At 50.9% G+C, this 11,866-nt stretch overlaps 1 protein-coding gene across 1 annotated transcript; it reads left to right on the forward strand.

Annotated features, from left to right (window-relative positions):
- The first annotated feature begins 1,398 nt into the window (after positions 1 to 1,398).
- Positions 1,399 to 4,390, forward strand: LOC118998443 (leukocyte immunoglobulin-like receptor subfamily A member 2). The gene is made up of 4 exons (XM_037062637.1): positions 1,399 to 1,411; positions 1,768 to 2,049; positions 2,338 to 2,637; positions 4,228 to 4,390. Exons 1-4 carry the CDS (start codon positions 1,399 to 1,401, stop codon positions 4,347 to 4,349), a joined length of 717 nt encoding a protein of 238 aa, XP_036918532.1. The 3' UTR covers positions 4,350 to 4,390.
- The last annotated feature ends 7,476 nt before the right edge of the window (positions 4,391 to 11,866 follow it).

Genomic DNA, 11,866 nt, shown 5'->3' on the forward strand with positions numbered 1-11,866 from the left:
ACCAGGCCTGCAGCTTCTGTGTGGGGGTGAAAGATAATCTCGCATGTGCTCTCTTCCAGGGCTGTGTCATGGCCTGTGGGAGGAGGTGCAGGCAGGTGAGTCCTCCCCCAGACCTCCTGCTTCTGAACAATGATGGCCTTAGCAGCTGGGAGACACACACTGGGTCTGGGCTGATGGTGACCAATGTGGGAGGGGCCTTGGAGTGACAGCTGGGGAAACGGAGGAGACAAGGCCCCCCCTGACCCTGCAGGTCTGATTCCTTTCCAGGAGTTGCCCCCAAACCCTCCATCTGGGCTGACCCAGGTCCTAGGGTCAGACAGGGGAGCCCTGTGACCATCTGGTGTCAGGGGTCACTGTACACAGATGGCTACATTCTATATAGAGACAGGTGCTCTCCACTGTAATAAAAGGATCCCACAGGCCTCCAGCAACAAGACCGGATTCCTCATGACCGGGAATGGAGTTGGGTCCCATAAGTTTGAGAGACACATTGAAGATTAGAAAAGAGACGACCTAAGCCATCCCACACCTCTTCTCTCATATCTTATCAGTTGGAGGAAAATCTCACAGGGACTCACTTCCAGGGCTGCATCGGGGACCAGAGGACAAGGTCCAGGCACATAAGTCAACCCCCAGACCTGCTTCAGCACAAAGATGCCCCTGGGCAGATGGGGACACACTCTGGGTCTGAGCTGATGGTGACCAGTGTGGGAGGGGCCTTGGAGTGACAGCCGGGGAAACTGAGGGGACAAGGATACCCCCTGATGCTGTAGGTCTGAATCTCTTCCAGCAGTTCCTCCCAAACCCTCCATCTGGGCTGACCCAGGCCCCATCGTCAGCAAGGGGAGCCCTGTGAGCATCTGGTGTCAGGGGTCTCTGCAGGCAGATGCCTATGCTCTGTATAAAGACAGGGGCTCTGAGCCCTTGGATGCGAGCATCCCACAGGCCTCCAGCAACAAGACCGAGTTCCTCATTCAGTCCATGAGCTCACAGTACGCAGGGCTGTACGAGTGTGCGTACGGCACTGGGGACAGGCTGTATGAGAGGAGTGAGCCCCTGCTCCTGGTGCTGACAGGTAAGGGGGGAACCCGGGTCTCCTCCCCACTGTGGACTCCTCCTTAGAGGATGAAGGGGACAGAGTGAGGTTTTAGGGGGACCTCACCACTCACATTCTACTCCTGGGGAAGGTGGGGTGATGGTCCCCCTTTAACTCAGATCCTCCTTCTCCCTCAGGAGCGCACAGCGCACCCTCCCTCTCAGCCCACCCAGGCCCTGTGGTGACCTCAGGAGGGAACGTGTCCCTCTTTTGCAGCTCACTGTCCACACTGGACACGTTCCACCTGCTGAAGGAGGGAGGGGCTGAGCTTCCCCAACACAGGAAATCGGAATGGAGATCCCATGAGAGGAGGAGGCAGGCTGTGTTCCCTTTGGGCCCCGTGAGCTCCTCCCATGGGGGGACCTACAGATGCTATGGTTCCTCCAGCTCCAACCCCAATGTGTGGTCACAGCCCAGTGACCCCCTGCACCTTGAGGTCACAGGTGAGGTGGCCCGCACCTGGGTGCAATTCTTTTCTGGGCCCCAAATAACTGATTTAAACCTTGTGCCTAGGAAAGCTGTGGGGGTTGTGGGGGTCAATGACAGGAGTTTATTGGGGACAGAACCACAGAGGAGACTTAGGGAGAGACACGTGAGAGCTCTCCCTGCAGCCCCAGTGGGTGCTGTGTGTGTGTTTGTGTTCCCTGGGTAAAAAGGACCCTTCTCCCCAGGTGTGTACACGGAGCCCTCCCTCTCAGCCCAGCCAGGGCCCCTGCTGCTGCCTGGAGATGACCTGACCCTCCAGTGTCACTCAGAGCCCGGCTTTGACAGATTCGCTCTGACCAAGGATGAGGGGCCCACACCCCCCCAGCATCTCCAGGGGCAGCACAGCCCCAGCTTCCCCCTGGGCCCTGTGAACCTCACCCACGGGGGCCGGTACAGGTGCTACAGTGGACACAACCTCTCCCATGTGTGGTCAGCCCCCAGTGCCCCCCTGGACATCCTGATTGCAGGTGAGGAGCCTGTCCTGCCTCATCCTGACTGTCTGCTCAGGGCCAGGCCGGTGGTCAGAGTGGTGGTGATGGGGTCCAGGTCAGGGTCCTTGATGAGAAGCTGAGGGGGGCTGAGGTTTAGGGGAGGGAGGGAGAGGCATAGATATACAAGTTGCTCACCAGATGCATGAGAGAAACTGACAGGAGTCACAGACAGTGTCCCTGGGGAAGGACAGGGTCCCTCAGCTCAGGGACAAGAACATGGGGGGAGGGGTGACCCTCTGCACATCACAGCCCTCTTCTCCCCAGGAAAGTACAGGAAACCCTCCCTCTCAGCACAGCCAGGGCCCTCAGTGCCCTGGGGAGCAACCGTGACCCTGCAGTGTCGATCTGAGGTCAGGGCTGACACCTTCCACCTGCACAGGGAGGGGTCCCTGGACCCTCCCCAGCAGCTTCGTCTGCAGGGCACGGCGGCCTCCTCTCAGGCCAACTTCACCATCAGCCCTGTGACCTGGGGCCACCATGGGACCTACAGGTGCTACAGCTCACACAGCTCCTCCCCCTTCCAGCTGTCACAGCCCAGTGACCCCCTGGAGCTCCTGGTCTCAGGTGAGGAGCCCCAGCGCTTCCCTTGTGTCCTCCTGGTCAGGTCAGCACCCTGTCCCCCAAGTGAACTTTAGGCTGGATAGAGAGTGAGGTGGTCTCCAACTGATGGTCATCCTGAGGGGACTCTCACCTCCCAGTGACATTGAAACTCCAGACTCACCCCACCCCTGCCTCAAATTCATCCCCATGTCTGTGGTCCAGACAGGTTCCAGGGCCCAGGGAGGCTGGAGAGCCCTCAGGCTGAGCAAAAGGAGGAAAGGCTAGGGGCACCCATCCCGATCCCCCTCCTTCTCCCAGAGACTAAGAGGCCGAGACAAGTGTGGTGGATAGCAGAGGCCTTGCTCCCAGGGAGAACATCACCCTCACTGGCACTCTTGTCTCTCAGAGAGGCTGATTCTGGGGGTGGATCATGGGACCCCGAAAGCTATGAGGCAATCAGCTGATGGGTGAGGGGGTCATGACAGAGGGAGATGCTGTGGTCCCCTCCAGGGGAGAAGCAGCCAAGCTGAGGTGGGGTGACGGCAGCCCCCACCACTGAACCCATCCTGAATTCCTAGAAGGCTCCAAGGATGGAGAACCCCCCAGAACACACAGGCCCACAGATCAATCAGGGAGGGTCTCTGTGCAGAAGTGGTGGGTGTTTCCATGGGGACAGAGACTGAGTCCTGTGCAAGTTCAGGCGCCTCTGGAGGCTCTGTCTTGGACACGCCCTTCCCCTCTCTCTGCCTCAGTGTCTCCAAGTGTAAAAGGAGAGAATCTCGGCCCATGGCCTTGGTTTCCTTTCAGTTCTGGCTCTGACCTCCTTCCCTCACAGGGAAGCCACTGAGGACATGATGATATGGAGAATGTCCCCACCGTAGCAGTGATGGTGACACTGTACAGGGAGGGGCAGGCAGGACAAGGTCTGGGACACAGAAGTCCTTTCCCTCAGCTCAGGTGCTGAGCTCAGAGGAGGGAACAAGGCCTGAAGTCAGGCCTGGTCCAGGCCCCGGCTCTGCTGCTCCTGGTGTCGGGCTGGGTGGTCCCTTCTCCTCTCTGAGTGGCAATTAATTCTTTTTTAAGAAAGAAAGATTGATAGAAAGAAGAGAGGGACATGACAGGGAAAATATGTCCCTGAGTCAGAGACACAAGGAACTACCTGAGGGGGAGCAAAGAAAAGGTAGATCCAGCCGTCACTCCTTCATGTTCTGACCTCCTGGACAAATTGAATTCCCCCGTGCCCATCTTCGTTTTCCAAGCACTGCAACACCAGACCCAAGATGCTCACCTCAGGGAATGGAGTTGAGTCCCATTAGTCTGAGAGACCCATTGAAGATGAGGAAAGAGACGACCTAAACCATTCTACTTCTCTTCTCTCATATCCTATTGGTTTTCTTGTCCTCTGGAGCAGATGAACCTCTGGGATGATGGGAAACAACTCAGATTCCAGAGTAGAGAGGAGGGGAAATTCTGAATAATGGGGCTGTGCTCAGAGCACCAAAACTGGTCCATGAGATGCAGGTGCCCTGGTGGACATGCAGGGGTCTGGGGTGATCTGCATCACCTAGACCCCTGTGATCTCTATACCCACAATTCCTACCTTGTCAACCCAAGACTACACAGTGGGGAACCTCATCCGCTTGGGTGTGTCTGGCTTGGTCCTCCTGGTCCTCACGGTGCAGCTGTGTGAAGCTTGGCACAGTTGGAGAAGACCCCACGATGCAGCCAGGAGTTGAGCACAGGGGACAACACACCCACCAGTCAGCCAGGCAGAGCCTGGAGATCAGGCTGACGATTCCAGGAAGCTCTGGAGGAAACTGCTGGTGCCCCTGGGAAAGAGTCTGCTGAGAATGTGGAGGGTGTGGGCGTGGTTCCCGTGCAGGGAGGGGCGGGGCTGGGGCTGCAGGGGCTTCCCCACAGTCAGACTGTGGACATCTCCCCTCACTGCCCTGCTGACCTTCCCTGACTGGGCCTCTGTTCTCAACCCCTGTGACCTGGGGCTCAGTCCACATCACAGGTTCGAATCCACCCCTGGGCTCAGCCTCCATCTCTGGCCCACTTTCCTGTAGGACATTTTTCTTTCTTTTATTGTGCACATTTGCTATTCTGTATGTCTCTGAGTCAGACAATAAATCTGTCTAAACAACTGGTTAAAGGAATAAGCATCAGGACTAGTTTGGACAGATGGACACAGACAACACAGTGGTGGCCCCCAGGGGGAAGGGTCAGAGTGAGACACAGAAGGGTGAAGGGAGTGAAATATATGATGAGGAGAGATTTGATTTCGGGAGAACGCAGCACCATATACAGATGATCTATCGGAGATCTGTGTGCTTGAAACTCTGTAATATTTATAAGATTTATTTATTATGTCTTAGAGCAGGGAGTGGGGAGAAACACAGATTTCTCTGTGCCAAAGAAACACAGATTTATTGCCTCCCACACACCATTAAGTGCCCTCAGTGGGGGACCCGGTTCCCACCCCAGCTATAAACTCACCAAGAATGGAGCAGGGGACCCTTTGGTTCACAGGCTAGTGTTCAACCCATGAGCTGCACCAGTCAGGGCTTAACCAATACCACCACAATATATTTATTTTAAAAGACCAGTTTGGATCGAATTAATACCAAACCATGCCTGGTCCCATCAAGGACTGCTCTGTGTACCAGGGAGTGTCCTCGGCCCTGGTTCCTCCAGAAACGCCCTGAGTCTGAAAGAACAACTGCTGTTTGAAATGACGCTCAGGCGGTGTGTTTGTAAAGAGCTCCCAGAAAACGCCGTTTTTTCCAAAAGCCCTGATTTCTGGCATTTGCCTAATTCCTGGGGGTAGATGCTCCTTGAGGGTGGAGAGAGCCGCCCTCCTGTCTTGCCCCTGTGTCCCTGACTTTGTTCTTCCCCATCAGCCTCCCTGAGGCCCAACCTGCACCTTCTCAGACCAGTCCACTGCTGTGACCCGTGCAGATCACTGCACCCCTGACACGCTCAGGGCCATCTTAGCAGGCAGGCAAGGGGTTCCCTGCGGTTGGCAGGCCCACAGCAAGGGCCCTTCAAGGGCCTGAGGATGGAAAGGGTGTCTCATGTGACCGAAGCCAAGGCCATGCCACCTCTGCTGGCCTCCAAGATCAGGGATCTCACCTGGGCCAACCTGTGTGAGGGGCAGCTGAATCTCAGGGAGGTGTTCTGCCGCTTTCCCTGTCCCTGTCCCCATCATCCCTGTCCTCCTGCACCTGGTCCTGGTCCTAGGCCTGTGCCCCCACTTCCAGGAGCCCCCACACTCCCTTCCCAGGCTACACCAAAACTCCTTCAAGTATTGGCCCCTCACAGCTCACAGCTGAGCACTCCCTGCCTGTGACACATCTTGCTGGAACAACCAGTCAGCCCACTGCAATGCGGTGCTGGCCACCACCCTGTGAATAGCAGGTAGGAGGCTTCCCCTGCCCTCTCTGCTCCAGGGGCTTCACCAGCAGGGACCCCCAGGTCCAAGCTCCCTGGCCACCACCTGGGCTTCCACCCTGATTGGAAGCCTGGGACCCAGAGCACCTCCAATAGAGCATTAAAAACAAACAAAAAAAAAAAACAAAACAAAACAAAGACAAACAGAAGCCAATATTCTCATTGAATACAGATACAAAATTTTTCGACGAAAAAAAGAATTTCTCAGTGAACATTAGCATGACAAATTCAAGAGCACATTAATAGTTTTCTACACCATGATCAAATGGGATTTCACACAGGGTCCTGATAATGGTCAAAAATACTTTATCATGTGAAAATCAATAAGCATTTTCACCACAACAATAAAGCAAATGACACAGACATATGCTTGTTTAAATAGATGCAGAGAAGACATTAGACACAGTACACCATTCATTCAAAACAAACGTTTCATAACAAACACTGTCAACACATTGGGGATGGAATGACCCCACCTCAGCACAATGAAGGTCACGTGTGGAAGCCCACAGTCAACATCAGACTCCACACTGAAAAGCTGAGGGTTTCTCTTCTGAGATCAGTGACAGGACAGGGAAGCCCAGTCTCCCCACTCCTGTGCAGCTCACACTGACCGTCCTGGGCAGAGCCATCAGACAAGGACCAGAAACAAAGGATGAAAATTGGATAGAAAGAAAAAAAAAACTGAGTGTGGGTAATAAATCTTTTATATAAAACCCCTACCTGGCTGGCGTAGCTCAGTGGATTGAGCACAGGCCCTGGAACCAGAGGATCGAGGTTCAATTCCCAGTCAGGGCACATGCCTGGGTTGCAGGCCAGTTCCCTGCAGGCCAACTCCCCCCAGGGGACCTACGAAAGGCAACAATACATTGATGTTTCTCTCCCTCTCTCCTTCCCCTCTAAAGATAAATAAATAAATAAAATCTTTAAAAAAATTTTAAAAAAACCCTAAACACTACACAAAAAATGGTAAAAACTTAAAAACTAACTCATTAAAATAGCAGCATACAAAATGACCATTCAGGAAGCTGAGGCATTTCTATATGCAAAATATAGAGGAAATAAGGAAACAAATAACGATGTAATCTCATTTAAAATAGCAGCAAACACAACAGACAATGATCTAGGGAGTGAAAGGTCTGGATGTTGAAAACTCTAAGACTTTGGTAAAAGAAATTGAACAGAGGCTCAGTGGAGTGAGTGAAGGCCTATGAACCAGAGGATCGCTTTTCGATTCCCACTCAGGGCACATGCCTGGGTTGCAGGTCGGTTCCCAGCAGGCCAACTCCCGGCACGGGACGCATGGGGGGCAACCATACATTGATGTTTCTCTGTCTCTCTCCTTCCCCTCTAAAGACAAATAGACAAATAAAATCTTTAAAAAAATAAGTTATTCTTTTTTAAAATAAAAAAAGAAATTGAACAGAAAAAAATAAATGGAAATACATCCTGGATTTACAATTAGGAAGAATTCACTAAAATTTGCGTACTGCCCAATCTACAAATTCAGTGCAAGCCCTATGAAAATTTCAGATGCACTTTTCACAGAAACAGAGAAGACCATAATAAAATTCACACAAAACCACTCAAGACCAAGAATAGCCAAAGCAATCTTGAGAAAGAAAAACAGAGCTAACCACATCACACTGCCTGACATCAAATTATGCTACAGAGCTTTAATAATTAAAACACCATGGTAATTGGGGGTAGGGGGAGACATACGGACCAATAACAGAATCAAACTCCAAAAACAAACCCATGACTTCGAGCCAACGTGGAGGCATAGGTGCACACAATATACCTCCTCACAAAACTAAAAGAAGGACAATAGAAATTTGAAAACAAACAGCAACCAGAAATGACAGAAAAATCAAACTGTATGGAAGTCCAACACTCAAAGAGTTAAACATTCGCCCATACCACTAGGAGGGGAGGAGACAGGCATCTGGCGGGGAGAGGACTCACTGCAAGGCAGCTGGACAACAGGGGTGGGCAACGCAGCAGCTAGTGGACTGGGCAGTTCCACATTAGCACGCAGAGAAACTGGGAGAAAACAACTGGGGAACTAGATAGACCTCGCAACCCAGGGCTCCAGGACTGGGAAATTAAGCCTCAAAGCCTCTGACTGAAAACACCTGTGGGGATTGAGGCAGCAGGAGGAGAAACTCCCAGCCTCACAGGAGACTTCATTGGAGAGACCCACTAGGTCCAAGAACGTACCACAAACCCACCCACCCACCCAAGAATCAGGAACACAAGGGCCAATTTGATGGTGGGTAGTGCGGGAAGGGGCTGAAAACCAGCAGGGAGCAGAGCAAGTGGCACTGTTCCCTCTCAGGCCCCTCCCCCAATACCATGTCACAACACAGAGACCTTGGTTGCCCCATCCTGGTGGACACCTAAGGCTCTGCCCCTTAGTACCTAACAGGTGGGCCAAGATAAAAAAAAATGGCCCAAATGAAAGAACAGATCAAAACTCCAGAAGAAATACAACTGAGCAACAAAGAGAGAGCCAACCTATTACATGCACAGTTTGAACCTCTGCTCATCAGGATGCTCACAGAATTGATTGAGTATGGTTGCAATTAAAGGAAAAAGTGAAGGCTATGAAAAGTGAAATACAGGAATATGTACAGGGAACCAACAGTGATGGGAAGGAAACCAGGACTCAAATCAATGGTTTGGAGCAGAAAGAAGAGAGAAACATTCAGCCAGAACAGAATGAGGGAACAAGAATTCAACAATGAGGAGAGGATGAGTAACTTCCAGGCCTTCATTAAACATCCTGACCTCTGGATCTAGGAGTGCCAGAAGGGGAAGTGGAAGAGCAAGAAATTGAAAATGTACTTGAACAAATGATGAAGGAGAACTTCCCCAGTCTGCCAAAGGAAATAGACTTCCAGGAAGTCCAGGAAGCTCACAGAGTCCCCAAGAAGTTGGACCCAAGGATAACACACTAAGGCATATCCTAACGAATTTAGCCAAGCTTAAAGATAAGAAGAGAACCTTAAAAGCAGCAAGAGAAAAAGAGACAGTTGCCTACAAAGAAGCCCCCATTGAGACAATCCGCTGATGTCTCAAAAGAAACCTTGCAGGCAAGAAGGGGTTGGAAAGAAGTATTCCAAGTCATGAAAGGCAAGGACCTACATCCAAGATTACTTACTCTATCCAGCAAAGCTTTCATTTAGAATGGAATGGCAGATAAAGCGCTTCCCAAATGAGGTCAAATTAAAGGAGTTCATCATCACCCAGCCCATATTATATGACATGTTAAAGGGCCATATCTAAGAAAATAAAGATCAAAACCTATGAACAGTAAAATGACAACAAACTCACAGCTATTAACAACTAAACCAAAAAAAGAAATGCAAAGAACTAAGCAAACAGCTAGAACAGGAACAGAATCACAGAAAAGGAGATCATGTGGAGGGTTATAAGCAGGGGAGTGGGAGGGTGAGAGAGGGGGAAAAGATACACAGAATAAGTAGCATAAGTGGTAGGTAGAAAATAGACAGGGGAAGGTCAAGAACAGCATAAGAAATGCACAAGCCAAAGAACTTATATGTACAACCCATGGACATGAACTAAATGGGGGACTGTGGGTGGGGGGAGGTTTGCAAGGTGGGGGGGAATGAAGGGTGAAGATGGGGCAACTATAATAGCATAATCCATAAAATATACTTTGAAAAAGAAATAAACCCATGCATTAACTAATATATGCTAGAGTGAAGGAATTCAGTATTTTAACACACTCCTAAAATCTTCCATGTCCTTGTGCTTTCACCATTTACATTTAATGGAATTATAAACAAACTTGTTTCAGGTTTCCCATTTTCTTGTGTGCGTCTGCAGGTCACATCTGCTCTTTGCTCTTCAGGTTTCCTTTCACTGCTCTCTGTGTTTTGGGATGGGTTTTTAGTATTCATTCCAACTTGTCCACTGGAATTCTAACTATAACTCAGCACGTTGTTTTTTTTAGTGACAGTTGTATGTATTATAACATACACATCTCATTGCACAGATTCTACAGAGAAGAGGTAATACTAAACCTCTGCAAGGTCAATGCAGAAGCCTCACAACTGTGCAGGTCCCTTTACACCCACTGCCTTGTGCTGCTGTTGGAATCTGTGGTCCATCCACACTCATCACACACCCCACCAGCTGATGGGCCCATTTCTGCTTTCCACAGCCATGCCTGTTATTTTAAAGGTGACAGGAGAAAGTATGTGCTAAGTAAGTGCTATGACACTTACTTAGATATTTACTTAGGTATGACTGTTCTTCTTTAACTCTTGAATTTCCAAGTGTCCTTTTTGAATTATCTCCTGTCTGCCTGAAGAACTCGCCTGTTTTAAGCAATCAGATGCTCAGGTTCCCTTTATTTCACTTCCATTCTGAAGAATATTTCCAGAACAATTCCAGCTGAACTTTTCCCACCTCTCAGGACTTTAAACTCTCCTGAACGTGATGGTTTCTGAGGGGAAATCTGCGTCAATCCAACCATGGTTCCTCCCTGTGGGATGTGCCATTTCTGTCTGGGTGGATTCCATTTTCCTTGACTGGTTTGACGATGCTTGTGATGTGTGTGGGCTTGGTCTTCAAAGATTCATGGCTGAGCTCCCTGGGCAGGTAAATGGATGGCTTTCATGAAATTTATGACATAGCTCTCTATTTCTCCCAATATTGTGTTTCTTCTTTGATATCAATCTCATTTTCCTCCCACTTAAGGGATAGAAACTGCTTCACAGATCCCTGGGCCTCTCTCTTTTCATTTACAAACCTGGCTGCCCTCCACAGGGGCTCTTACCCAATGGTACAGAGGGAGTTCCCAGGGTGAGAGGAAGAGCTTTGGGCAGAGGACGAGGGGCCCTGAGGAGGCAGAACTGACCCAGAGGCAGAAGGAGACAATGAAGGAAAGGCTGGTGCTGACTGATACAAACAGGAAGTCAGGGAAGGGAACTGTTTGGGAAAAGAAAATCCAGGGTCCCCGCAAGGCCATACTTCCTTCTGAGAAGCGCTGACCAGTCTCCACAGCACCTCCCCAGGCTGCCCTCTCCCCTGGGGGCGTCCTACTGGTGACAGCCCCCCTGACCTCTCCATACACAAAGAAGAGGGTGGAACAGCCTTTCCTTCCCACTTTCCCACTCCCCTGACTGTCATCCACTCCACTCCATGAGGCCCCACTGAGCCCCTCTGAACCAGGTCCCCGACCCATCACAACTCTCAGGATGCCTGGTCCTCACATCACCCTCCTTCCTGCACCTCCCATGCAGGCTCCATGCCTTTCTCCAGTCCACTCCTCTCTCCACCTCCTGAGGACGCTTCCTACAAGGTTCCTGGTCTGAGCCTGCCTGCTCTGCCCCCTCCACCAGTTCCCACCCTCAGAACAGATTCCTGTTGCACCATCTGACATCCAAGGCTCTGAATGGTCAGAATGGAGCTAAACCCACCAGCCCCAGCCAACATGACTCACCCTCCACAACCGAAACTACCAGTTAACCACACTGCCCTCCACCCCAACCACAGGCAGAAACTGAGCTATTTAAACATCCTGTGCTCTCCTCTGCTGCTCCCTCAGCCACTCTGAACCCAGCCACCTCCTTCCCAAGGTCTAGACAGGACGGGGAGTCACCCTGTCTCTTGCCAGTCAACTGTCAGTGCAGTTTGTATTACAGGTTTGTGTAAATGCCCTAACACACGGATGGACACACCATCCATAGGCCAGGGGCATGTTGGGGTTTTCTTACTGATGGAGCTCATTACAGTAGTGCCTTCTGGCATGACGTTTTCATATATGTGT

Source organism: Sturnira hondurensis, unplaced genomic scaffold (assembly GCF_014824575.4).
Source record: "Sturnira hondurensis isolate 20B ecotype Veracruz unplaced genomic scaffold, ASM1482457v3 Scaffold0014132, whole genome shotgun sequence".
In the NCBI taxonomy this organism is placed as follows: Eukaryota; Metazoa; Chordata; class Mammalia; order Chiroptera; family Phyllostomidae; genus Sturnira; species Sturnira hondurensis.

Bases quoted from the DNA above. Each gene is read 5' to 3' on its own strand.
- LOC118998443 (XM_037062637.1), top strand. The intron at 2,050-2,337 runs GTGAGGAGCCTG...TCTTCTCCCCAG, and splicing joins CCTGGACATCCTGATTGCAG to GAAAGTACAGGAAACCCTCC. The intron at 2,638-4,227 runs GTGAGGAGCCCC...TGTCAACCCAAG, and splicing joins CCTGGAGCTCCTGGTCTCAG to ACTACACAGTGGGGAACCTC.